Raw genomic sequence first — 27,734 nt, forward strand, 5'->3', positions numbered from 1 at the left:
AACCTAATTAAAGTTTACCACCTCAGGCACAATTTTCCAAGTTTTTGAAAGGCACTCAAAGTTTCTTTAACAGCCTCATTGGTTATTAACTGTAAATCCAAATTTTCAGTGACGATGAGTGGAGATGGGCAACTTGCTTTGGTACAAACTGGTATTTTCCTAGAGTATTTTAAATTGTTTATTTGAGTTACTTTAAAAAGGGTATTTCATGTTTAAATACAAGGCAGTCACTTTAATGTTGTATTGAAGGAAACTTTACTTGGGGAACCCTTTAAGTATTGAAGCAAAATCTTCAGGGCTGGAAGGGACCTCGAAAGATCATCCAGTCCAACCCCCCTGCCAGAGCTGGACCACGTAGAGTAGGTCACACAGGAACTCGTCCAGGTGAGTCCCCAGAGAAAGAGACCCAACAACCCATCTGGGCAGCCCATTCACCCTCAATTCTTTGTATAAAAAGCTCTTGCTGGTATCAGTGCATGAAAAAGAATGGAACTGAGTTCCTGGTAAATACCAATCCATGTGAGGTTGTTCCTCCAAAGTCTAAATTCCTTTTTCAAAGACTTTTACCATTTGAGAGTAAAATTCATCTAGAACTGAAAACTCCTGTAAGATGTTTGCACCATAATCAACAAAATGCTTAAGAACATACAAAGAACATTTCCTGGTTTAGACTGAAGTGAGGCTCATTTGATGCTCATAGGCTTGTTTTGGGCTTTCTTTTCAACAGTGAATTTCAGCCTTTATAAAGTGATCTACAAGAACAATTCTTACCAAATATTTAACTACTCAGGGCTTCCAATTCCAAAATATCAATTTACCTTTTTTTTTTTTTTTAAACAGGAAAAGAAACAAAATCTGAACAAAACAAGAGTTAAAATGACAATTTTAAAACTAAGGCAAATTTACTTTGAACAAACACTAGGCAGTCACTTTGTAAGTGGCTTTTACTATTTCTTAGTTAAACCGGTAAATTAACTCAGGTCTACTGGCACATAAAATCACTAGCAGCAATGATCAAGGCATGCAAACTCAGAAGCATTTACAAAAAATTATGAATTAAGAAATGTTGTTAAATTAAAACCCTTTGAGTATTGCATTTAATTAATTATGCATGAATTTGCATTAACTTACTAAAAATGTTTACCTTACTTGCACTATACTACTGACATAATTTCATTAAATAACTTAAAATGAGACCCTTTTCTTCCCCCTCAGCTAGACTTAAGTAAATACACCTGCACTTAGTGTTTGCTGATTGATATTGCAAGAAACCAGTAGAAAATGTATTGTACTCTCACTTAGTAAGGTGGCATTGTTATCTGTAAGTTCAAAGAAACTCTCCTTGCTACTACACTTGTTCCCTTGTTCTTGTAAGCAATATTTGTAAGAACAAAGGAGCTTTTTCAAATGGCAAAGGCTTGTGCAGTTTCCAGGTTGCTATTAAAATTCTGACACTCAGTAAGGGCCATGCAAACTCTACCCCTGTAGAGGAAGATTAATAAAATACCTTCATATTTTAGCTAGTCATTATTGCAGTGACTGAGTTTTAAAAAGAGTACCAACATAATGCTGCACTTTTTGTTCTTATGTATCAGAAACACCACAAAAAACTTCAATGCAAACACCCCAAATATTCTGCAAAATTTATTCCTCTTCACTAAGCCTTCTTTTAATGCTAAAGATTCTCTTTTAAAGTACCAGCACTAACCTACCTCAGGAGATTTTCAAAATAGTCTGAATTTATTTTCTAAATGTTTATCTTCTATAGGCATCTTAAAGTAGACTTCATATCTGTAGAAACGTGTTTGATTCTTATATATTTATGCAATTATGAAAACAAGGGAGCTGAAGTACCGTTTCCTATTAGACAGTACGCATCAATGGCAGTGAATATTTTGCCTACATCTATTGAGCCTCCTATAACAAAACCATTCCGGTATAGTATGCAAGTATTTACTTCAGACATAATTAGAAAAATTTCTACAATGCTATCAGCTACTTTAAAGTATATGCTCAATGGACTAATTAAATTATGTAAAAAGCTTTGTTTCCATCACGTTACTTACAATGCTCAAAGGGTTAATGCAAGGCATTACATCAAATTAATTTTCTAATACTAGAACTAAGCACTGTGTGTTTATGCTTCTATTCCAGTTTTTATTGTATGTCTTAAATCACCAAACAAGTTAGCAGAGATACCAAAATTTCATTTATTGATTTGTTTTAAACCATATACAAAGAGGATGTTCTGTTAGAGGGACAAGGGCCCAATTTTCAGAAATTCATACTGCTCTCTCAAAAGAATTACTGCTGTGCACTTGTATTACTAATAAATCTACTTTTTGTCAGCGGTTTTGTGGCTATCAATGGTTGGGTTTATTTTGTAAAAATATTCTGAATTAAATTGCAGTGCATCTCTAATACAAACTTTTTTCTAAACAGTGCAGATGTCAGTTGGTGAGAATGACAAAGATTTCAGATCATTTCTCCTAGGGAAAATAAGGTGAACAAAAGAAGCAGTTTAGATTTTTAAAAATATCTTGCTTTAAATTAAATTAGTATATAGACCTATACAATCCTGAATGACAGAACATCATCTGTTTTCTTATTTTTGAACTAAAGGCGGTAATGCTGTAAATCATCATATTATAGGTATATAATTTAAAATGTATTTTCCAAATTTGTATTGAACTTTTTTTAAAAGAAGGTGCTTATAGCATGCTACAGTACAAGAGCAAAACACAGAAATAATAATCGAAAACAGGAAAAAAAAGCTTTAAAACTGAGTTACTATGGGAAAGGTGAAGATAAAACAACAAACCTTAATATATAAAACTTTTGAAAATTGGGCCCTGTGTTTTGAAAAGGTAGTTCAACAATATCCATTCCCCCGCACTGTTCACTGTGCTATTTGTGCTAACGGGGGAAATGCCTCTATAGTAATTAGTTTGGATTCCATGTCAAGATTAGATAAAACACGTAAGCCATGTCAACTCTGATAATGTCTACCCTGGGATACATGTTACACTTCTCCAGAGCACTATCAATAGACTTCAGAGTTGGTGTGGCAATGCAACCGCATGCTACACATTATAGAATACGGACTGAGGTATTCGTATCTCTGTAGTTTAATGATTACTATACTCCAACTATTAAATGGCAAGAGTGTGCAAAACATTTAATCTCAGTGTTTTCATTAAAATTTCAGTAAATGTAAAAACAAAATAGAAGACCCCCAAACCTGTAAGTATACAACGCAGCTTACGTTAACATAATCCTTCTAAAAAAATCTGGTAAAATCTTTAGAATTTAAGCATACGTATACAGACTCCATTCAGTTTTCTGAACTTTAGATAGTTCTAATTTGTTTTGACAACTCATTGTTTTTAGAACCTATGAAATACATTCCATTTTTGCATTCAGATTTTTGTTCTGCTTGGTTTTGCACTTTGTGAACAGTAAACAACTGAGTGGAGTGGGGAGCTAAATAATTAAAGATACTCAGGACCAACCTTTTTTAGCAATCTAGATTTACCTCTTATAATCGTACTCTTTTCTCAGCAACAACAAATTGAATATTAAACCAAGAAAGGATACTAATAAGAAAACACTGTAGGTCGATCAACACAAAAAATGAAACAAGTATTACGTTACTAAAAAAAACCTGAAAATTAAAAACCAAAAGTTGAATTATTTCACTTCATTTTACTTGTAAACATCTTATAATGCACAATGAAGGGGAGTAAATATTTATCACAGCTTAGTTTTAGCATTTTTGGTGAAGGGTGCAGATGTGCAGATTTCCATGAAGAAATCAGGACACACTGAGTGACATGTGTGAGAACAAAATCTGTACTGAGATTCAGTGCATTTATGAGTTTAGAAATAATGAATATAAACCTCACTTTCACTTTCTACTGAGGCAATGCCATCTACTGACATTAGCAGGAATTACGCCTACATGGAATGAGCAGGATGGGTCACCTCCCAGTTCTGCGAAGGAATTAGAATTTAATTTTGTACACCAATAATGTTCAGACATTTTAGTTGATGTGCAGCTGTATTTGGAGCATATGTAAACTCTATCAACAAACTCATTTTCTATAAATATGCTGTTCATTTTACACCCTCTCCTCCCATTTGGTGTATATGACTTCAAAGTCATTTTCAGACACACTAGATAAACCAAAATTAAAATATCCCTAATTTTCTTAACACAATCTTCTCTGTAAAGTTGATATTTTTGTGCTCTCCTTCACTTTTTGGCTTTTTTTGCTTATTTAATTCCACTATTTTAGTGTAGCAAATTCATGTGTCTGCATAACAAAATTTTCAAGAAGAAAAATTTGTGTTGTTTCATGTCAATTAACATGGTCTCTATAAACTGTCATTATTTACCATTAAAATTTAATATCTGGCTGATACCCCTCAAAATATAGAAATTGAAAACATGCACTGCATTATGTACCTGCTCATTTATTTCTTCTTAGTTTTTAAAATTAAAAGTAGGCAAGGGTTTAGAAAATATATAATCATGCTTGGGACTATGGTCAGTCTATTGACATTTGAAGTTGGTATTAAAGCTAGTTTTGCTTTCCAAATTCCCAAGCAAATTTTATTTGTAATAAAGTGAAATCCAGCTAGAAACAAGAAAAAATAGGTTTATTGTCATTCTAAGAGGGATATTAAAATCATTTAGTAATAAAAAAATCCTTTTATTCTTTTGAAGGCTATGTAACCTGTCCTTACTTCTTAGGGAATTTGAGAATGACAGGCACACCTTGTTGAATTAATTTAAGAGTTAAGAATAACAAAAAGTACTAAGTCTTAGCTTCGGTTCTGTTTAAGGCACCATGTAATAGCCGAGGTACAATGATCCCTGATGTACATTCTTAAATGGCAATGGTCCATCTAGCCACCTATTCAAATTCTACACAATTGGGAATAAGTACAAGTGAGGTGTGCCAGTTACACTGCCTTATCTAATTTTTGTAAAAATTTAAATTCACTTTAACAACAAGGAAATATTTTTGAAAGGAAAATTATGCAGGTTGCTACATTCCTTGCATTCTATAAATCATCTTTTCTAAGAGCAGCAGATTGAACCACTAGTAGGAAAAGACCTGGAATAGAAGAAAGTCATCCAAATGGAATGTTTTCTTGTATGTCCAGTTCAGCATAAGTAGCATGTACACTTATTAATAATAAAGTTACTTCTTTTTTAGCTTCAATTTCTAACAACTACAGTACCACTCAACAGCCAAAAGCACTGGTTCAGTGGCCCCACATATAGCATCAGTAGTCTTCAAAACAGAGGAACTGGTATGCAAATAATATCTGGAACTGACGATCTTAAAGGAAACTTGCATTGTTTACATGAAAGTCAGATAATTAGGTATGTTTGTGACATACACATTACCACATTCTGTTACAATTCCATCACTTAAATTCACCTCTTGTTCACAGAAAGAAACAAGATCTTCCCAACTTTCCAGCATTATTATAAAAAATCCCCCTGAATGCTCACAATTTTACCAAAATAGTGTCTTCTTGTTGTCGAATGAAAAGCACCTTTTATAACAAATTTGATACATCTGCTGTCAAATAGGTATGCCTCCAGTGTAAATCAAAGAAAATAGTTCTTTTGATATTTCACAGAAGTGCATCTAATTAGAAACCTATCTATATGAAATCATCATCATTAACTAATAATTAACATTAAAATATTTTTAAAAAACTATGAAAAAATTTAAATTATTATAAGACGACAAAAACATTAACATTAAGCTTTGCAAAAATCTTCCTTGCATTTAATACTAAGAAACCTCTTCATACTGAGCGGCCAATGTAAAATGATTCTGTTTACAAAAAGATCTTTTTTTTTTTTTTTTAAATAGTTCTGGCAAAATACATACACCCAATCCATTTAACAACTCCAATAAATCTGACAACAGTCAACCTTCAAACTTATTCTCTTTATTTTTTTTTCTTTTCATATTAAACCTAAAGGTAATGGGGTGTGGTTGGGGAAGGAGGTTTCATATCAGACTGCAGTATATGTATTTCCAGTAGCACTGCACTGTCTGATAGTCTGAGTAGTTGCAACAATGTGCTCATTATGAATTGGATTCAGGAGGCTCTGCTGTACTCCACTCTCAAGCACTGGCTGCATGCAGCCCACCTGGAATGCTTGGTTTATCTCTGTTTTCTCTCTCTTCGCTTGTGGCTCTCCATTTTCATCCAGCTCTTCATCTATTTCACTTTCAACTTCGCTGCCCTCATCTGCACAAACAAACCACCATGAAACTAGCATGAAGGGAAAAAATTTTAATACAAGGGCCTTTATTTTGCAAGTAATAGTTGAAATAGAAGAATACATGGAAGACTAGCAATCTAATAAAGCACAAACTGAAAATTTCAAATTTCAATGGAAAAAGTAACTTAATAGCTGAAATAGGTAAACAGGGTCCCAGCTTTGATCACTTGAGTTATGCACTGTAGATACAGCATGTGGAAAAAACAACTGCCATCTGAAAAACAATCTCTAACAAACAATAATACCTTCATATTGCAAAATGCTTCTTACTTCTAAGACATGATGAACAAAAGAGTTGTTAGTTATGGACAGGGAAACTGAAGTGAAGAGATTTGGGGTGACCTGACCCCATTTTTTTACATACACACTTATATTTGCTAGTTGAGTAATCTGAGGCCAAGTGTCCCTAGATCACTCAACTAGTTGATATAAGAATGCATGTCAAAGTCTGGCATGAAGGTTACAAATAACTGATTTCTATCCTCTTCACTGACAAATTATCTGACAATTACTTGCATGTAATTCTGCATTCTTTGCTTAGCAAAACATTTGCTACAGATAAACATACACAAGCATACTCCTATCTTTCTTCCCACAACTGTTATGCTCCTCTGTCCTATGAGATACAACTAAATTCTGCATTAAAAAAATGGTAAAATTTCTTGTGTAAATAAGTCTTTAAAACATACTCTTACTTTAAAACAAACCTACAATATTCTAGTCGCTATTACACACTGCATATTATAGAGATAGCTTATTGTATCCATATAATATATTAATGTATCTGTACAGCACATGCATTTTAAAGCATGATACGGCTCTAAATTCTGTTTTACTCTATTTTTAAAGTATAAGGTCTTATTTTGCTTAAAGACACACACAAGGTCTATAGAGAATGATACACTGGAGAGATTAAAATGCTTACCTTTGTCCATATTTCCAGGTGATACAGCATTTAGATCCCCAAACTGCAAAATAAACAATAAAAAACCCCAACAAACTGGATACAGTCTTACGCAATTGTGAATTTGCAGTGTAATGGTGCTCATCTGTCTTCCACTGGTTTATGTCTAGCATGCAAGCTTGTGATTAAGACTGCGGGTGCATTCCTATGGTCCCTTTTCCATTCCATCCTAGTCTTGTGCTTATTAAGACAATTATCACTAAGTAAACCCTCAGAAATTAAATTAGGAAAGTATTGACTTTTTAAATATTACTTTGTCAGGGCCTTTGTTGTTTGCCTTACTACAAATATAAGGCAGAAATTAAGCAAATAAGACTATTGGTGGGTCACTAAGCAGAAACATTGATATTTAGTTTCCTGAAGCATTTAAATTTGTCTTAAAAGTATAGTATCACTTTATAGAATTCAGTGAGCCTGATACCTGATGGCCAATCAACTCAAAAATTTACTTGAAATGTATTGTTAACGTAAAATATGACAGTGACATCCAAGTGTAAAAATGAAAAAAAATCTGTCCCATTATCTAGTATATTTTAAAATATATCAATTTTCCAGAATTTTCAAAGTGCAATTCTTTGATGACAATTCATCCCTCTCACTCAACATAAACTGTTAGATGAACTACTGGAAAAAAGAGAAATGAGATGAGATGAGATGAGATGAGATGAGATGAGATGAGATGAGATGAGATGAGATAAACTTTGCATTGCAGATGCCTAGATGAGTACAAAAACTGCTTTTGAAACATTTTTCATTTTTAAAAATCAATAATCTTTGAAACACACGTATTAAAATCAGCTGTGTTGCAAACCTCTATGTATGACTCCACTGGTTTTATTACATGTATGTGAATAGTACCATGTAAGATAAAGTTCTGCACGTAAGCCACTCTTCTCAAGTCAATGGGAGTACTTCTCTCAAGTTAAGATTTGTGTAGGAATTCAAAACGTGCGAATAAAAGAAATAGATCCATTTAAGCAACACCTTTGGATTACTCTCTTCTTATTTTCACATAAAATATTCAGTTCTCAAAAACTGGAGAAAGGTTGCATGTTGACCAACATTTTTCAAACTGTGCACATGAATCTGTACACAGATTTGTAAAGAAGCAAGCTTATTTGGAAACAATTGGTTGTTAGAATGCAACTTATTGTAGCTCATCAGCCAAGGAAACAAACTTGAAACTGTTGTATTTGTAACACAACCTATTGGTATATTGCAGATCATCTTAGAGCTACATATAAATGTTTAAAAAAATTACAAAGACTCATACCCAAATTAATCACTAAATCTATCAATTGAGTCTCTTACAGATTATCTTACCTCTCCCATAACTGCAATAGGTGTCTCTCCTGTTGCCTGAGCAACACGATGTTCTACTAAGTAAAACATGTATTCATCGTAAAGCAAGCGGATCAGATGAAAAGAGCCAAAGCTAGCAGCACTGCGCAAGGTTAAATCTCGAATCACCATTGAGCTAGTCAAAAATAGAGAAATATATATATTTATGTATCATATGTAATATGCATGTGGACGTTTCACCTCAAAACCAATATACTCTCTAAAGTAATCCTATTCACAAATGTCAGATTTATGATGTTTTCAGAAAGGAGATGTCCAGGAAAGACAATCATTTACTTGTCTGAAGGTATTGTTAGACACCACATTACATAAGAAATAACTTTCAGTTTTCTGAAGGGCCACCAAGATGATCAAGGGTATAGAACATCTTTCATAAGAGGAAAGGCTGCAGGAACTGGGGCTGTTTAGTCTGGAGAAGAGGAGACTGAGGTGAGATCTCATTAACATTTATAAATATCTAAAGGGTGGGTGTCAGGAGGTTGGGACATCCCTTTTTTCTATAGTATCTGGCAACAGGACAAGGGTAATGGGATGAAGCTGGAACATAAAAAGTTCCACTTAAACATAAGAAAGAACTATTTCAGTGTGAGGGTGAGGGAGCAGTGGCACAGGCTGCCCAGAGGGGTTGTGGAGGCTCCTTCCTTGGAGGTCTTCAAGACCCACCTGGACATGTTCCTACGTGACCTGATCTAGGTGAACCTGCTTCTTTCAGGGGGGTTGGGCTAGATAATCTCTAAAGGTCCCTTCCTACCCCTACCATTCTATGATTCTATGATTCTTTTTCTTTGACGTATGCATAACTACTGATACTTGAGCATGTGTAAAACCTAACTTGAAAGAAAACCTTTTTGAAAACATAAACAATTAAAATGGTAAGAAAACTACTTAATTTTGAACAAACTGTGCTTAAGTAACATCTATTATGTCCACCTTCCCAGTAGAAAGGTTTGAAGTGCCACAATTTAAAAACTTTTAAATTTAAAATTACAAAAAAATAGGCTTGTGGGCACATACTGTATTGATAAATTCTGATACCTTCAGCATTTAGTTTCTATAGTTGCTTTCAGTGAACAAGATTTACTCTGATAACTGTTTCAACAAGCAGCTAACATGGAATGCTTGTCTTTAAAGTTCTTTTTACACACTAAAACCAGGCTTTCTCTTCCTCATCTAATAACCACTGATACCATGGTGTCTTAATAAACAATATTAGAAACAGTGGCTTAATACTTGTGTAGTTATTCCATGTAAAAATTTCACATTCTGTTTCTAACTCAGGACAAAATTCCACCTGTGTGCATTTGCACATGGCCTTTAAAACAATAAACAAGAATAATTTTAATCCCTGCTGATTTACAAGTACCCTTGAGTTCAAAGTTAACAAAACTAATTTTCTGAAAAAAACCCACAGTTTTCATGACTTAGTGAGCCACTATTTCATATTGCATCTATCAACTTTACTGCAGTGAACAATTGAGCAAATAATAGCATAGTTAAAACGTTTTAGAAGTCTGTTAATACTACCTGTAGAAAGACCATTTTAACAGAAACTGCCGTGCTGCTTTAGGAAAGCTGGGTCTTCCTTCATATGGTTTCAATGCTTGCATCATTACGTTATCAAGCCAGGCAGCCCACTGCTCCAGAGTGCTCTGCTGTTGAAGAGTCATCTTGAAATCTGTTTCTAGTCTCTGAACCATGTTGTCATCACACTGGCACACCCAGGAAGCCTGCTCCTGTGACATAGCACATGGCCACTCTTGAATTAACCATACATAAGCCAAAGCACGGAATCTAATTATTTCTCAAAGATTAGCCAAGTCAATGGATGGAGAGGTCAAAACTTGCTTACTAGCCAAACTAAGCAGGCTTTATTCTGTTGAAAGCATTAGGTGGCATATTGTACCATAAAAGAGCAGGAATCAAATAAAGAAATGAGAACAGGCAACAGAAATGACACAAATACATTGTAGATTTCCACATTCATTTTCAAAAAAGGATCCTGTTTTCCTCATTCATAATTTCTGTACTGAAATATTTGGGATTTGTTAGTTTTCTTCTGGGACTACAGGCAGGGCAAGCAGGAATAACAGCTAAATGCAGGTTTTAAGGAATAAAAATAGCAAGAAACCATATGCAAGGTTCCTTTCATTGTTAAGAGTTTAATCATCATTTCTATTACATCATCTTACAAAAGAAAGCTTTATGTGTAAACAAAGATAATTTTCCTTGCTTACTAAAGGCAGTAATAGACTACAAATTACTTAAAGTAAAATATAAACTGCATACAAATGAAGAAATACACTCTGCATACAATAATAATCAATGTAGCCAGTATTACCAAGTTTAAATAAGGCTAGCTGGTCAATTCAGAAACCAGGAGACAAAAGATGAGGACTCACTAACTTCAATCCATGCCTTTAAACTCTAACTATTATGCAACCAGTTAACACCTCATTCAGAGGCTCTATTTTAACATATTACAATACATAATAGTCTGTGTCTTTGGTCAAGTACTCTTGATTGGCTTTTGTTAAGATTATTAACAGGTATATTAAAACACTAATTCGCAAGATAAAGAGATAAACATAGAACTACCAGTAACCTGCAACATTTGACTTTGCTGGGCAAGAAGAAAAAATACTTTTCCTCAGAGAAGCAGAAACCTGGAGAAGTTAAGGTTAGTGAGAATATAAAGTTACATTCTATAGCTAACTGGAAAGTAGTTCTAATTTACATTAATCTAATCAATTACTCAGGAGATCTTGTAAATTTAAACATAGGTACTTAGTAAAGTATACTAATGATATTGTCTTTGAGATAATGAAATAGTGTCTACTAAAAACAATGTTCTGCATTTAATGGCTTTTAGAGATATTCAGAAGCTACACTACTGTCTGAGACCTAATTTTAAGATATCATTTATGCTATTAGTATAACATCATTCACAGTGCACATTCTAGCAATGTATCTGCTCTACATTTGCACAGAAGTTGTGCCCTTCAAGACAGCAAATGTAAACAGAGAACAGTTCTCAGCTCTCACATCCTGAAGTGTAAGCTGCTGTGTTTTAACTGAATCACTGTACATATGAATCAGCAAAATGTTCTCATTTCACTTTCTTGATGAAGTAATGACAGCCAACAATAAAGTTCAAAATTATGAAAGGAATAACACCTTTTTTTAAAAAAAAAAAAAATAGAGTTATTTAAAGCTACATTTTACCTGAACATTGGCAAAATCAACACGGTTAAGATCATTGAGCATCTGATTGATTTGAGAAGTATTTTGAAGCACAGCACGAGCTGCTTGAGCCAGATGATTAAGAGATGTATATCTTCGCAGAGTCTGGGCAAAGGCACTTACAGCGGCAACCTATGAAGAAATAAATTTATTTCAAAATATTGTACCCTGTAGATTAATTCTACAGATTCAGTCTTTACCTCTCCCATTATTTGACGCTAAAAATAATAATTTTTTTTATTTATTATTTAAAATGCTACTGCTTTTAGATGCTACTTCCAACTTGTCCTTGCAAGAATAATACTACAACAGTTTTGTCTACCTTGGTTTGTATCATCCTCTGTGGAATATTGTTCATGGCGTTTGAAAGCCAACCTTCAAGGCTTTTTGCAAAATTGCGAATGGCTTGGGTCAAGGCACCTGTGCATTAAAGAATAAAATCAGAATGAAAAGAAAGCAATGTACCTATCTTGAAATGTTTTCATCCTCAGTACTTACAGAACATTCAGATCTACTTCTTTTACTTACTAAAAGATAAATCCAGTCTAGGTTCAAAATGCCTCGCTCAGATACAGATGATGTAATAATCATTTTAGTTTTGGTTTGATAAGTAGTATTTTAACAGTTCTGATTTCCTCCACTAACAAACTTTTAACAAGTTTGTGACCAGCCATATTGTTTTGGGCACTCCTATAGAAGATCAGTAACTGTGGCGGTTGTGATAGAAATTTCCATCACAAACTTTCAGCTTTCTGTGTCTTCTAAGCACCTCTTTTGAAGAACAAAACTCTGGAAAAAAAATTCCAGTTATTGCAGTTTCCTCAAACAAGACCAAAGTAACCTTAAATTATGTCATGGTGCTGCTTATTTCAGTTTTAAAGATCAAAATCCAACATTCAATGCTTAAGGATATCATCAATAAGCAATATGTAAGAGTGTGTTTCAATGACAGAAAGTTATTCAAATGATTATTCAAATGGCTGTGGAATATGTGTGCATTTTTGTGAATCGTCTGGAATCTTTGTTTCATTTTCCTTACTATAGCCACCACTGCTAAGTGCCTAACATTTAGAAAAATCAAAGAAGCGTTTACAGCAATCTATACTTAAAAGAGAAGCTTTAATTTTTCAAAGAAGGAGGACAGGAAATATTTTCCTGTGTTTTTCATGACATCTTTTTCACATCTTCAGATTTGCACTGATAAGCACAAAAATCCGTATCAGTAGTTTATGTAACTGACGACACATTTGGATGCTTAGCTGAGCACAATTTGATCTTAAAAAGTAGCTGTATTAGCTGAACACTCTATGGTAACAGGCTTTTTTCCCCCTCTTGAAGTTTCCACATGAAGAACAAGCCTTTTACTTCAATCCTGTCAATCACCTAGCTCACTTGTAGTGCTTTGTAAATTATTTCTGTGCACTTACTAATTACCTATGTATTCACACTGTTTTACCTCTAAAACAAGAAAATGCAAAGTGTAAGGAGCAATGTAAATACTGAATGAATGACACTGAGACGTTTATGGAAGATAATACTGCTTTTTCACTTCTAATCTGTTTATTACTCTTTTTCACCCAATCATATATTACAAAAATATTTCCATGACTGTAATGCTGATCTCCTTTAAAAATAAATACCTAAAAGCAGCCCGGGCTTTTTTATGAGCTTTGGAGATATCGTATTAAGTGCAGATTTCTTCTCAGGTTCCTTCCTGAATTACTCTTCTAGCACTACAAAAACCTAAATCCTCAGAGCTGCCTTCTAAGTTCATCTGGCTCCGATAAAAAAAATCTCTTTCAAAGAATCACAGGCTGAGCATGATGTAGACTAAATATCCGGAGACTGTTAAATAGCAGTTACCTATAGAAAGTTTGATTTGGATGAGCACTTAAAAAGCTGTAGTTCTCAGCTGAAAACCCTCAGGCTTTACATTGTTTCTGGTACATTAAATCTTTAGCTGCTTGAAAATGTGTAATATGATGTGCAAATATATTTGGCTTAAATTCTCCACCTATGATAGAAACTAACACCCAGGCAAGTTACTGTCTGTTTTCATCACATGTGAAGGTGCAAAAAGTGCATTCTAAAGTATAACAACTCTGGTCTATTGCCAAAGACAGTACATAATTATGGTCTTTATTGTGAGTCAAAGGGATAGCATTTCACTTTTCATAGAAAACAGATTTTTCCTTTTTTACACATGGCAATTCTTTACTAGTTATATGGGTGCTAAATATTTAATCTGATAGATTTAACATTGAGGTAAAAAACGAAACATTTTTTTCCTCAAGGTTCTTTCTGTTCTACTCCACTAGTATGTATCACACAGCTGAGTAGCACAATAAGATTTCTCTAAAGCATTGAAAATCTAGACAAAAAAAAATCTAGGGAAAAGTAAACTTATAAAACTTATATGCTTACTTTAAGCTCTTTCCAAATTATTTTTTTTTCCTATTTTGTGCAGGAGTTAAAATGAATATTTTAAAATATTTAACAGTGAAGAGAGAACTTAGATGGACCACTGTTTCAGGAAAGCTTAGTAGAAAAAGCCATTCAGCTAGTTGGTCCTAAAGATAAAACAAGAAAATATATTAGTTGTCTTCCAAACATAGCCCAGTGGGTAGACTTCTGAGCAGAAAACCACAGAGCTGTTCGCAAAACAGGGGCAGAAGTCTCTTGGCATTAATTTGCTGTTTGGGATTTGATGATATGGTTGCATCAAAAAGTCAAACAGTCATCCCCCAAACAGGATGTCAAATAAGGTAGGTGCCAAATATTCAAATGTGACTGATAATTGTAAAAAACAAAAAAGCACAAAATGTAGTTATTGATATTATTGATATTAAATGATTGTATCTCTTATGAAGCAAGGCAGGATGACATCACAAGCTAAGGAGTTCTCATATAAAAACTTTGTTAGTCTGCTAGGCTGTACAGCAGAAGCAAATGAAAAGCAAGGCAAAAGGCTTGCCTGCACCACGTTTTTATTTTGGAAGAGAACTTTGATTCATTTTATTAAATGTTATAATTAAATTTGTGGGGCTTTTATCACTGCCTATTTGCCTGTGATAGAGTATATTACTCTAAAATTAATATCCTACCTACTTTCATTATCATTAGATAAAAATGTAGAAGAACATCAAATATAAACCCATGCAAAATAAATTACACAAGCAATGTGGGCAGTAATTGTTGAATTTGAGAAAATATTTTTTCTCAAGGCAACACTGCCTTAGTAAATGGCTGATTTTCAGATTTTTTACATTTTCAGTTCCAATTGTTTTTTTGGTATTATACATAACTTACTAAAACCCAATTTTATTTTACTGGTACTCAAAAAGTCAATAGAACTCTTGTGCAAGGCAGTACGTGCAGATTTCCTTATTGAGTGCTTATTACTGCTGGAGTCACTACATCAGAAGAGGTGTTCACAACACAACATGACAAAGTAGCTTTGTTAGCTGCCAAGCTTTAAAGCTCTAAAAAGTTGATGTTATATAGGAGTTAGGATGTTTATAGTGGGTTGCTGATATGATTTGTTCGTAATATTTAGCACAACATATGCAAGACAATAAATGCTTTACAAGAGAGTTCAAATTTCTTCAAATTAATTGGTCTTATATCAAAAACAGCCATAAAAATATACTGCTAGAATAACAATGAATTCTAGTAAAGTGAACTTTACAAAGAAAGCTGTACTCCTGGTAATAGTTGAATGGCTGGCGAGTTAGTGACTATTTCATCCAAGATGTATGAGAGAAAGTACAGTTGATTGGAATAATAAATTGGAGTAAAACATTCTGAGTTCCTTTTTTATTGCCTTAACAGTCAATGAAATTTATTTCAACAGCCACTGACAAAAAACAAAAGACTAACTGTCCAAAACCAGAATCCTAAAGATCATATGCTTTTTTTTAATGTTTAAACTAAACTTTACTGAATTTAGTCAAGGACTGATTGACATTAATGTACATTGGCTCAGGTCCACAGGAATTCAGGTATTTTAGAGCCAGAGCAAAAGGAAAAACATTTTTATCTGAAAATACGACACACAGAGAAAGATGTACTTTTATAATGAAATTAGAACTTGAAAACTAGATCTTCCAGCTGCTCTATAATCCTCAATTACTTTTAAAATGTAAAGCATACATCAACTCTTATAGCACAGCTTCTTACACAACAAAATTAAAGCTAAATGAGATACAATACTTTCCTATCTTTTAAACTTATTCCCTAAGCTGCCCTGTGACACACACCATCACAAACAACATACACATGCATGCAAGAAAATCCTTGCAAAATGTTTCAGGTGATCAGCTTACTAGGAATAGGTCTAAGGACGTCAGGAATGAGAATCTCCACCAAAGCCTGGTACATCACGTGGTCACAGTTACACATCCATTTCAGAATAGAATCATTCTTGCACAGAGTAATCAGCTTTGCTTTTGGAAGTCGACTTTCTATTTCACTCAGATTGCTGGTGTGAAAAAATGTAACAAATAAAAAAAATTATAATGCATGTACAGCAGGTCAAAATTTGCAATAGGTGTTAAAATGTGTTATTTTAAAAGATGTTTTAGATGTCTCAGCTACATACAACAGAACTGCTTTCCATGTTGCATTACATGGAAAGGGATTGTAAAAATGCCTCCACAGTTCTGCAACAGCTCATAAATTATGCAGAAGTATGAATGATCCTTTTGGCTTCAAAGAACCGGATGGAGTACTGAAAAGACACACCATACTGTAGTTGTCCAAGCAAAGAAAAAAATGGGTGACACAATCATTTCCAGACTTTGGCATATCCCAGCCTACCCAAGAACAACAGGCAAAATAAATATAATTTTTAAAAAATAAAAATTAGCATATGAAAAAATATATTCTTCAAGTAAAACCAATCAGGTGATTTTTTTTATTTGGCATTTTTACTAAATTATCCTGAAAACCAGTAAACAAAGATAAACACTTACTCACCTTGGTTCAGTTATAGTAGTGCCATCAGGTGGAGCAGAGGGAGAATAGCGCCAGAAAGTTTGCCACAATTTTTCTATCAGGCTGAATTGAAGATTCACAACCACATCGAGTATTGCCTGAGAAGAAAACCCACAAGTACAGATTGTCTTCTGCCCTCTTCCCCCTCACTCCCAACTCCAACTAGATCTATAGGGTTTTTTTCCCTTTATCATGCTGTAGAGTGAAGGCTAACTGTACATTTCTCAAGTTATAAATAATATCTGTTTTACTACCTTTGCAAAGAACTGGAGTGCGCAGAGACTTGAGTAAGGCCAAGTGCACATGCAAATCCAGGAATGAGCATGGCCTAAGTAAATATATCGAGGAACCTTCTTAAAAAACCTCTTAATGCTAGTGCAATCACAAAGGACATGTGCCATTTAGTTAATTTCATAATTCAGTATAGGTTTGAAAGCATCTTCAAAAGAAATTTTTAAAAACTTATTGTTCAATATTAAATGTGGCTTAAATGCTTTGATGTTTCTTTAAAATGAGAAAAAAATTACTATTTTTAATGTAAAAAAAAAAAAATTTAACCTGATCTACATTTCTTTTTGACTAAAGATCTGCATGCAAAATCTAAAATCTAGTATCTCTAACATTCTGAAAACACACACATAACCACATCTCATTCTCAATGTCTATTTCATACCACTTTTTTCCTCTGTAAAGATGATGCTCCAGAAAAAACTTTTTACTAATGTCCTTTCCAATGAGAGAAACAAAATATCCCAAGGGAAAGTCACATACTACTAACATAACTGCAATATATTTAGCGTTACTGTCTTGCACAAACCTTCAGTAGAAATCATGACCTTTAAAAAATAAACAGTTTACAGGAAATACCTCACAGTGCTCTCGATAAAGACTCTGCAGTGATTTGATGTCCTCAAAGGTAGTGCCATCTGGTAGAGAAGATATTTCAACTTCTCCAAACTCCGGAAGTACTCGAGATGCATCTGTTTCCATGACAACATAATGAAAGAGGTCTATTGTGAACCGTTCCAGTTACAATATGATTAAAAAAAAAGATCATATAAAGAAATATAAATTCCCAAAGGTCATAATATTCAAAGAAATAATAATTTACTCCATACCTGTTGTATGTTAAAATTGTAAATAAATTCAGCCATAACTTTAAATAAAAAATAAATATAAAATTATTCTAAAGACATTAAAAAGATGCCATGCACATATTTTCAGAATTTTACAGGATGAAGGAAAGGATCTATGTGAGTGTATGAAAGACTACTTCTTCAGTAGTTTTTTCTTGTTTAACTGACGAGTTTCTAAAGTAACCAGATACCATGGGGCTTAGTAGACCCAATATACAAAACCTACTAGACTTTCCAGTAGAGATGATGTGTGCTTTTACCATTTCTCACAAGTGTTTACAAGAGTCAAGCTGATATAAGAGAAAAACGTTGGACAAAAAGGTACCCAGAAATTAAAACTGAAAACATTTTAATGCTATTATTATGTTCACAATGATTTCACAAACAGTGAAATTAGGCCAAAGGACTTGGTGTTTGAGAATGCCAACAAAATAAGCCTACACTTTGTGCAAGCACACAGCCAGAAAGTCTTTCTACATAAACTAATAACTACATTACCGTTTGTTTCTACTACTGAGACTACATGTTTAACTAGAACAACGAATCCACAACTTGGACATTTTTAAACATGAACTTCGGGGTTCTTGTTGAAACTACTTGTCTCCTTCCACTTATTACAGAACACTTTCAAAACTGCCCACTGGATGGCTAACCTGCAACAGTGATGCAATGACACTCCCCTGTTTCTACGAAATAGAATGCACTGTAAGGTACATGCAGTGAAAAACTTTCATCACAGGAACTTCAATATAACATTACGCAGCAGCTACACTGTTATTTATATAAATTTAAATATATCACACTTTGCTATTTTTTGTTTTATACTTACATGATGCGTATTAACTATTACATAAAGCACACAACACAGCACTCAAGTGCCTTTTCCCATTGCGAGAAAGAATTTTAAAGAGCACGATAACTTTAGAAGCAACTGTGATTTGACATTCAGAGTTATAATGAAGTTAATCTTACTTTTATAGAGCAGAATAAAAACTGCTTTCGTACCTAAGAACTGTTGATGATGTTGACTTTGGGCAATTACAGTTTGTTCAACAGATGTGCCTGTCTGTTGACCACTTCCTGTGAAGCCATCTGCGACTCCATCCACTTTCTGCATAGGCTTATACCTACAAAAATATCAAGTAAAAAAATGTGCTTTCTGTTCAGTTCTTCATAAAGAAGAAGAAATTACTCTGATTTCTCCATCTCAAAATAAAATTTTGAGTAACATTAACAAAAGAATTTACACATTTTAAAATTGATTTAGTAAATAACCAAAGAAACAATTACTAAGGGAGCATTAACAATGCATTACAGAATTCATAAAGGTGATATCACAGCACCACTATAAGCTTCTTGTGGAATTTAGCTTAGGAACAGTATACCATAAAACCAGCTAATTTATAACAAAAGGAATCTAATCCCCCCTTTCCAAATAGTTTGACTTCCCAATAATTATGTGTCGTGGTTTTGCCTTTTTTTCCCTGAACGGAGTCTGTTTTGCCTGAGATGCTAATTCCTAAGTGATCCACAAACCGCTCGTTATTTTTCTCTCTCCTGTCCAGTTTATGAGTGAATTTATGACTTGGTGGACACATGGCTAAATCACCACATTATGTAACCCAAAAACGTTTCAATACCTTAACAGAAAACATTACTGCCCAAGGACAGTAAAAGACTTTTCAAATCCAACAAACTTCTCTCAAATGCCCGAGGAAGCTATTTATAAACCTAAACTCTTCACAGTTTATTGTCAGAATCTTTTCTAAAGGTCAAAAATTAAACAACATAAATGGCAATCTGTTTTTTTCTTTTATTTTAGATTACTAGGTGCTAGGAGACTGGTAACGGAAAATAATAAATGACCACACATTAATATTACAGGTTTCTAATTATACTTGACTCAGAAAGGATGGTAATTGAATTTAATATCAGTTAGCATAAACACAGTAAAAGTTTGCCAAGTCTTTAGTTAACAACAGAGACATTTTCCAAATTTGTGCAAAGCTATGAAAATTTTAAAAAAACACCAACCCTAAACCACCGAAATCAGAACATGGAATCAGGTAATTCAGAAATTACACTGAATGACATGCTGGTCTCACTTTGCCATTAACTTACAGCTCAACTCATTGACTTCTACAGTCTGGCCGTGATATAACTTTACAAGCAGAAATTTCCTTTGTCCCTGCAGAACAGATAAGTAACTTCCTGACTAAAACTCATGTGTTGCAATCTGTATTAACTAATAACATAAAGCAGAGTGGAGAAGTGTAATAAAATGCCTGATTGCTTTGGAACTCATATGTGAAGTTGTTAGGGAAAAGAAAGAAGGTGAAAACTATCAAAACTATAAGATGTCAAAACGGGTTGATTAAGTCCCAAGACAGACAAAAATAATAACTTTTTCAGTTAAATTTTCTGCAGATTATGTTGCTTGCTTGTATTGTTGTCATTCTGCCACTGTCTGGATTCTACTCTGTCTTAGAATTTAGTATTGTTCTGAAAAATCCAATTCATGCTAATATGCAACTTACAATATTTCTACTTTTTTTTCCTAAAAAAATACAGTTTCTATCCTTCTGACATCCTAAAAAATTAAATTGTTGTGGTTCTAGAAGTGAACAGAACTAAGACCTAAGGATTCACCTTTATTTAATTTTTATTTTAAATCTATTGTTATGATTTATTAGTAGAAGCTCACTAACGCTTATGAGAAGCTAGCTAAGAGCCAAATTATGTAACAATGGCAATCTTATGCATAACAATGTGTTAAGTATGTGAAAGCATTTTACTCCTATATGCAAATAAAATCTTGCCTGATGCTACTACAAGAAAGAAAAAAATTATCTATTAAAATTACCAGAATGAAAAGTTGATTCAAACAGCTTGCAACAGAACAGGCAACACACACTAAATCTGCTAACTACAGAAAAATTGAAGAAACTCAAATGCTTTAACAAATTATTGAAGATGCAAAACCTGCTAGCACCAAAGAAATACCTGACAATCATTTGGATGCTATCAGAAAGTTTTGGTGTGTTGCTTTCTATTGTTTGAAGCAAATAAAAATGCTTCCATGTATACTGTTGTGCACTTGATACTTAGGACTCACAGTGGCTTGGTTTAAAGGTAATGTTTGACTGAACAATATATCCAGGAAACATGAGGATGCAGGAAAGAGAAGAGCAGAAAAACATAGATTATTTTCTATATAAAATAAATGTATAGGCTAAACACCATCTATAGGAAGCAGTGATTAATGATTTCTGGTAAAAACAACAATATATGTGTTAGCTGAATATTATAAAGTACAGTAGATAACAATACCATTACAGTATTTATGGTTTAAAAAATTGTAGCTGAATTTCCAGCTCCCAAAAACGAAAGTAAAAAGGCATTAACTGCTGTGTGCAAGAAATGAAAGAAGTATTTGAAATCAGCTTGGAAAGGTGGAAGTTTATTCTGGAAACAGAATTTAAAACATACATTGACATGAATGCCCTAAAGAAAAGACAAGCATATTTCCCTAAACTAAGCCATAAAGTTAATTCAATTTCTGAGATACAGCTTTCAATTCATGAAAAGCTAAATCAAAACACACTCAAAAGGGAACTTGACTTTAGGAATTTTATCTCTGATACATTTCCCTCAAAAGATCTAACAAGGAATGCTTATGAGAAAGAGATTTCACGATAAGACTGTACTTCAAAGAGGTGAGTGTTTAGTGCCAGACCTAAAAATGTGCAAATATATTTGACATAATATTTGGCTTGGACATTACTTTATGTCTTCCTAATAAGCTTTGTCTGATATCTGCTCGCTGTCAGACCTGTGTTTGATCCAGAAGTGATGGATAACACAGTCATTTAAATATCCTGATTTCTCTTACCCTAGAAAACATCTAGGAGCAGGATGATGGATGCAAGCCAGGTCTTTACTTGCCAGTCTAAACCATATAGCAGGTCCAGCTGGAAGACAGGATATTAGCTATTATCTTCCAGCCAAGGCTAGTAGTTAACTATGCATTTCTTCAGTTCAAAGGGGCTATAAGTCTCTTGATATATGGTTGTTGTTGCCAAACCACCGTATCACCTCTAAGACAGGACTGTTAGCATCTGCGATCTGTAGTGACTCTGTTTTTTCTAATAATAAGAACAAAGAAAGTATTCCCACGGCTCATGCTGATCACAAACAAGATTAAGCAACTAACATTATCTTCCATCTGAAGTTTGTCTGATAAATCTCATATACTTGAATTTAAACCCAGAACAAACTCTGAACATAAACATAAAAGAGCATTTTGTGATAACAGAATCACAGAATGGTAGAGGTTGGAAGGAACCTCTTAAACATTACCTAGTTCAATCCCCCTGCTGCAACAGGTTCACCTAGTTCAAGTCACTCAGAAAAGTGTCCAGGCAGGTTTTGAAACCTCCAGAGATGGAGACTCCACGTCCTCCCTGGGCAGCTTGTGTAATGGCTCCCTCAATATCACAGGAAAAGAGTTTTTCCTTATGTTTAAGTGGAACTTTTTTGTGTTCAAGCTCACATCCATTACCCCTTGTCCTGTCACTGGACACTACAGAAAAAAGTGTTGCTCCATCCTCTTGACAGACACCTTTCAAATACTTATTAACGAGGTGCCCAATCAGTCTCCTCATCTAAAGGCTGAACAGCCCCAGTTCCCACAGCCTTTCCTTATAAGGAAGATGCTCCAGTCTCCTGATCATCTTGGTAGCCCTGCACTGGACTCTCTACAGAAGTTCTCTGTCCCTCTTGAGCTGAGGAGCCCAGAACTGGACACAGGACTCCAGATGAGGCCTCACCAGGGCAAAGGAGAGGAGGAGCAGAACGTCCCTTGACCTGCTGGCCACACTCTTCTTGATGCATCCCAGGATGCCATTGGCCTTCTTGGCCATGAGAGCACATTGCTGGCTCGTGTTAAGTTTATTAACAACCAGGACTCCTAGGTCTCTCTCTGCAGAGCTGCTCTCCAGCAGGTCAATCCCCAGCCTGTACTGGTGCATGGACTCTGCACTTGTCCTTGCTGAACCTCATGTGGTTCCTCTCTGCCCAACTCTCAAGCCGGTCGAGATTCTGCTGAATGGCAGCACAGCCTTCTGGGGAATCAGCCAGTCCTCCCAGTTTGCTGTCATCAGAGAATTTGCCGAGCATACACTCTGCCTCCTCATCCAGGTCGCTGATGAAGATGTTGAAGACTGACCCCAGAATCCATCCCTGTGGAACCCCACTGGCCTCCAGCTTGACTCCATTGATCACCACACTCTGGGCTCTGTCATTCAGCCAGCTCTCGACCTACCTCACCGTCCACTCATCCAAGCCACACTGCCTGAGCTTTTTGATGAGGATGTTGTGAGAGACAGTGTCAAAAGCCTTGCTGAAGCCAAGGTACATGACATCTGCTGCTCTCCCCACATCTAACCAGCCATTTATACTCTCACAGAAGGCTATCAGGTTGGTCAAACAGGTTTTCCCCTTGATGAAACCGTGTTGAGTCTCTCTGAACTATCTTTTCCTTCATTTGTTTTGATACAGCATTGTCATGGTTTGGCCCAGCTAGCACAGCAGCACCACAACAGTCTCTTGCTCGGTACCCCCATTCACCCCCATCCTTGTTAGGATGGTGGAGGCCTCAGTGAAATGGGAGTAAAAAGATAAACAAAGGTGTTGTGGATTAAGACACAGGCAGGAAGGGCTCGCTGCCAATTATGGTTCTGGGCAAAACCAGACTCCCAATACTCGACTTAGAGAGGAAAGTAGGAAAGTTTATTCTACAAGAAACAGAACAGTATAAAAGCAGAAAGGGAGTAGGATGATGAGAAAATTACAACCAGCACTTTAAGATCTCCTTCCCCCATCCCTCCTTTCTTCCCGGGCCCAGCTCACTGCTCCCCAGATCTCTACCTCCTTCCCCCTCAACGGCTCAGGGGGGCAGGGAATGGGGGATGTGGTCAGTCTCTCACAGATGGGCTCTGCCGCTTCTGTCTTCTCAGATGAGGACAACTCCTGGCATTCTTCCCCTGCTCCAACACGGGGTTCCTCCCCCTGGACACAGTCCTTAATGAACTTCTCTGGTGTGGGTTGTTCCCAACAACTGTGGCTTCTGCTGATACAGGTTCCCTCACACGGGACACAGTTCTTGGTGAATATCTCAGGCATGGATTCTTCACCACGGCTGCAGTTTTTGCAGCTACAGGGTCCCTCTCTCAGGACAAGGCCTCTTCTTGACATAAGTTTAATGAGCTGCTTTGTCGTGGGTTCTTCCCCACAGTTACAGCAGTGGATATACAGTAGTGGGTCTTTTCCTCGGGACACGGCCTGCTCTGGCCATAGTGATAAAGGGTCCCTCCTTCGGGACACAGGTTCTTCTGGCCATAGTTTTAAAGAAGAAAATCACTGCCCCTGGCTCAGGGTCTGCAGTGAAGTGGTTGGGTCCTGCCCAGGGGACACAGCCTCCTCCGGCCATAGTTACTGTCCCTGGCTCGGGGCCTTTAATGAAGTGAATTGCTGCCCCTGGACTGGTGCCAGCTTTGGCAAAATGAGTCTGTGCCCCTGATATGGGCTCATTATCAAAATGAGCCTCTACTGCTAATGTGGGGTCTTTAAAGAAATGAAAATAAATCTCAGCTTCACCAGTTCTCTCCATAGAATGCAGGGGAGTCTCTGCTCCAGCACACCTCCTCCTCTCTTTCATCACTGACCTTGGAGTCCGCATGGTTGTTTCTCTCACTGTTCCTACTCCTTGCACCACCACCATCCAGAAGAAAAAAAAGAGGTCGAGAAGAAGGAAGAAGATGGAGGAAGATGGAGGAAGAAAACTCCTCTTCCGGCTTCTTCTTAAAAAGTGAACGTGGAGGTGTCTAATTGGCTCAGCCCCAGAAGTGGGTCAGAGCTGGGGAGAGTTGTGAGCAACTTCTTACAGGAGCCATCTTTACAGCCCTTACCAGAAAAGGCTGTCATGTCATACCATGACACAGCATCCAGTTGTTCCATCACCTTTCCAGGGCTGAAGGTGAGGCTGACTAGTCTGTAGTTTCCTGTGTCCTCATTCTTGCTCTTTTTGAAGACTGGAGTGACATTGGACTTCCTCCAGTCCTCAGACACTTCGTCAGGTATGTTCAAAAACAAAGGGTAGTGGCCTAGCATTAACATCAGCCAGGTCCCTCAGCACTCCTGGGTGCAACCCATCAGGTCCCATAGATTTGTTGGTTTCCAGCTTGCCCAACAGGTCTCTAACCTCACCGTTGTCTATCAAAGGAACGTCTTCTGTTCTCTGGTCTTGGCTGTGAAGACTGAAGCAAAGAAGGCATTTTCTGCATTCTCTGTCACCAGGACTCCCTCCTTGTATAGCAGTAGGCTCACAATTTCCCCAATCTTCCCTTTGCTGCTGATATATTTGAAAAAGCCCTTCTTGTTTTCCATTATCTCCTTTCAAGGTTTCATTTCGAAAGGGCTTTGGCCTTCCTGGTTTTGTCCCTGCATACTCTAATGATGTTCCTATACTCTTGTCAAGCAACCAGGCCCTTTTCTCACCTCACATAGATTTTTTCTCTTTGAGTAGTTCCAGATATTCAAGTCATGCAAACAGAAAAAGTGCATGTCCCTCAAATTAAGTAAAGGAACACAGAAAAATTATTTGTAGCACACATTCAATCACTGTTTGTCAAAATGGACTAGAAGTGTTTATCCAATTAGATATTTGATAGAGGTGTCAGAATTGGTATAACTACATGGAAAAAGTGTATTTACTGCAATTTACCACTGATTGAAAGGACTAAAGACACACTGAAATACTAACAAAATTGAAGAAGCAATGATACCATAACCATGCAAATGATAATATTCAGTCCTTTAGTTCTCTCAATAAATCCTCCTAGAATTCTTTAATACACTAGAATAACTATGATAAAAATATATACAGACATATATCAAACATTGAAATTAGACACTAAGCATGTTCTGTAAATGTCAAAAAAATCTTACTTCAAAAATACAAGTTCTCTTTTTAAATTGTGCACTCACAGTTTGAAGTCAAGTCATTTTTATATTTAATATTTCTTTTCCCCTCCAAGACCCTAGTTTCTGAAGGCAATACAACACAAGCATATCTCAGCTTCCATTAAGATTAATCATTAATATATAGGCATTTTTATTTCAAGAATGTGGAATAAGGCTTGACATTATATGACCAAAGACTATGCTGAAATTAAAAAGTAACACTACAAAACCAGAAGAATGGGTGGAAGCTCACGATCACTGCATGCTAGATTGTGGAATAATTTAATATATTTGTTAAATACTTTTCTAAAATGACTAGTATAATCAACACATTTCAATGAGATGAAAACATTCTGGAATAACTAAGTTGAAGTAATAGTGGCTCATGAGTTTACAACTTTTAATGAAAATTTCCAATACTCTGTTGCATAAATATCTTAATTTGTCAAATTTCTATATTCTATTCATTGTTACTAGTATGTCTGATGGTATGCAGGGAGTGAGTCTGTATTTGAAAGTCTGGCTAGCTCCTTGATCTCTACGTTTTAGTCAGGATGCTGGGATTTTTGAAAGAAATAAAAGAATTTACTCAGGACTGCATATCCTGAACTAAGAGATGAATAAAGATGCTCAGAACTACTTTGTACAAATAGTACATCACTAGGACCAGTGAACAATGCTTCTACTTCTAGGATACCTAACTGGACATCACAAGATTTCAAGACTGTCTTTGGTCTTAAAAGACAAGAAGGTAAATAATGCAAATTCCTGAGCAAACAGATAAGTCTTCAGCTAGCAAGGTATATTGGGACAGCTGCTTTAAAAGGATTTGTTATTTTTTTTTAATCTCCAAAGGATTTCATAACAAAGCCAGTGGTATTAATCTGTAAAAACACGGTGGTCTTTTCTCCAATCAGAATTGCAGGTAGGTGACAGAGGCCTCCTTCCACTTCTCTCCTTTTCCTCTTCTCCTCTGTCTTACTGCTAGCCTCAAGTGGAGATAATGCATAACCAACTCTTCTACTACAGCACAGTAGTTTTCATGTAACAGCTACCTATTCAGCATCATTACAGTGTGTTGTAGTTCCCACCCTTCATCAGTTTCTTTCCAGATTCTCATAGCACAGCTCAAGGTTGGTATAAGCTGAGTACGAATGGGAACATGCTTGTGTGTGTGTGTGTGTGTATGTATGTACGAGAGCTATACTCTAAATGCTACACAATGCTGTACATGTGATTTCATTCAAATATCATCAGAGAACAAACCGACAATGATAATATTAAGAAAACTTTAACAAACATACCTAGGTAAGGAAAATAAGGGAGTTAATGGAAGACATACAGTGGTGTTAAATTAAATAATAAAGCAAATAATAAAGTAGTAGCCACTCCTAAGAGTTACATAATGCAAGTGCAAAATCTTCGTGTCATTCTGAATCAAAAAGATGACAGGACAGATAATTATGATTAGATAACTGGCATAATTTCTCCAGAACCAATTTCACAGAAACCATTCCAATTAAGATTACTATGACACGTCTCTTAGTGTATACACATGATTTTGAGTGTGAGTGAATGAAATCTGTACACAAATTAGCCTGAATGGATAAAATGAGCTTGCTTATCTAATCACCTTATCTTACCATATAAGGCTGCAATTATTTTTGGAACAAGAATTTCCTACATGATTGTATTGAGA

At 35.5% G+C, this 27,734-nt stretch overlaps 1 protein-coding gene across 3 annotated transcripts in view; it reads right to left on the minus strand.

The window, feature by feature from the left end:
• Positions 1-5,902: 5,902 nt before the first annotated feature.
• The window catches only part of RFX3 (regulatory factor X3), a 109,957-nt gene continuing 88,125 nt past the window's right edge, over positions 5,903-27,734 (minus strand). For 2 of the 3 annotated variants that reach the window (XM_062017737.1, XM_062017735.1), the window contains 10 exons: positions 19,019-19,140; positions 17,745-17,857; positions 16,860-16,975; positions 16,208-16,362; positions 12,205-12,302; positions 11,865-12,014; positions 10,167-10,375; positions 8,604-8,757; positions 7,242-7,284; positions 5,903-6,282 (listed from right to left, as the gene is read on the minus strand). In XM_062017737.1, coding sequence (XP_061873721.1) covers positions 6,044-6,282; positions 7,242-7,284; positions 8,604-8,757; positions 10,167-10,375; positions 11,865-12,014; positions 12,205-12,302; positions 16,208-16,362; positions 16,860-16,975; positions 17,745-17,857; positions 19,019-19,140 — 1,399 coding nt within the window. In that variant the 3' untranslated portion in view covers positions 5,903-6,043. The remainder of the gene's footprint in view (positions 6,283-7,241; positions 7,285-8,603; positions 8,758-10,166; positions 10,376-11,864; positions 12,015-12,204; positions 12,303-16,207; positions 16,363-16,859; positions 16,976-17,744; positions 17,858-19,018; positions 19,141-27,734) is intronic. The other variant, XM_062017736.1, reaches the window with a different exon arrangement.

The sequence above is a fragment of the Colius striatus genome, chromosome Z (genome assembly GCF_028858725.1).
Source record: "Colius striatus isolate bColStr4 chromosome Z, bColStr4.1.hap1, whole genome shotgun sequence".
Classification (NCBI taxonomy): domain Eukaryota; kingdom Metazoa; phylum Chordata; class Aves; order Coliiformes; family Coliidae; genus Colius; species Colius striatus.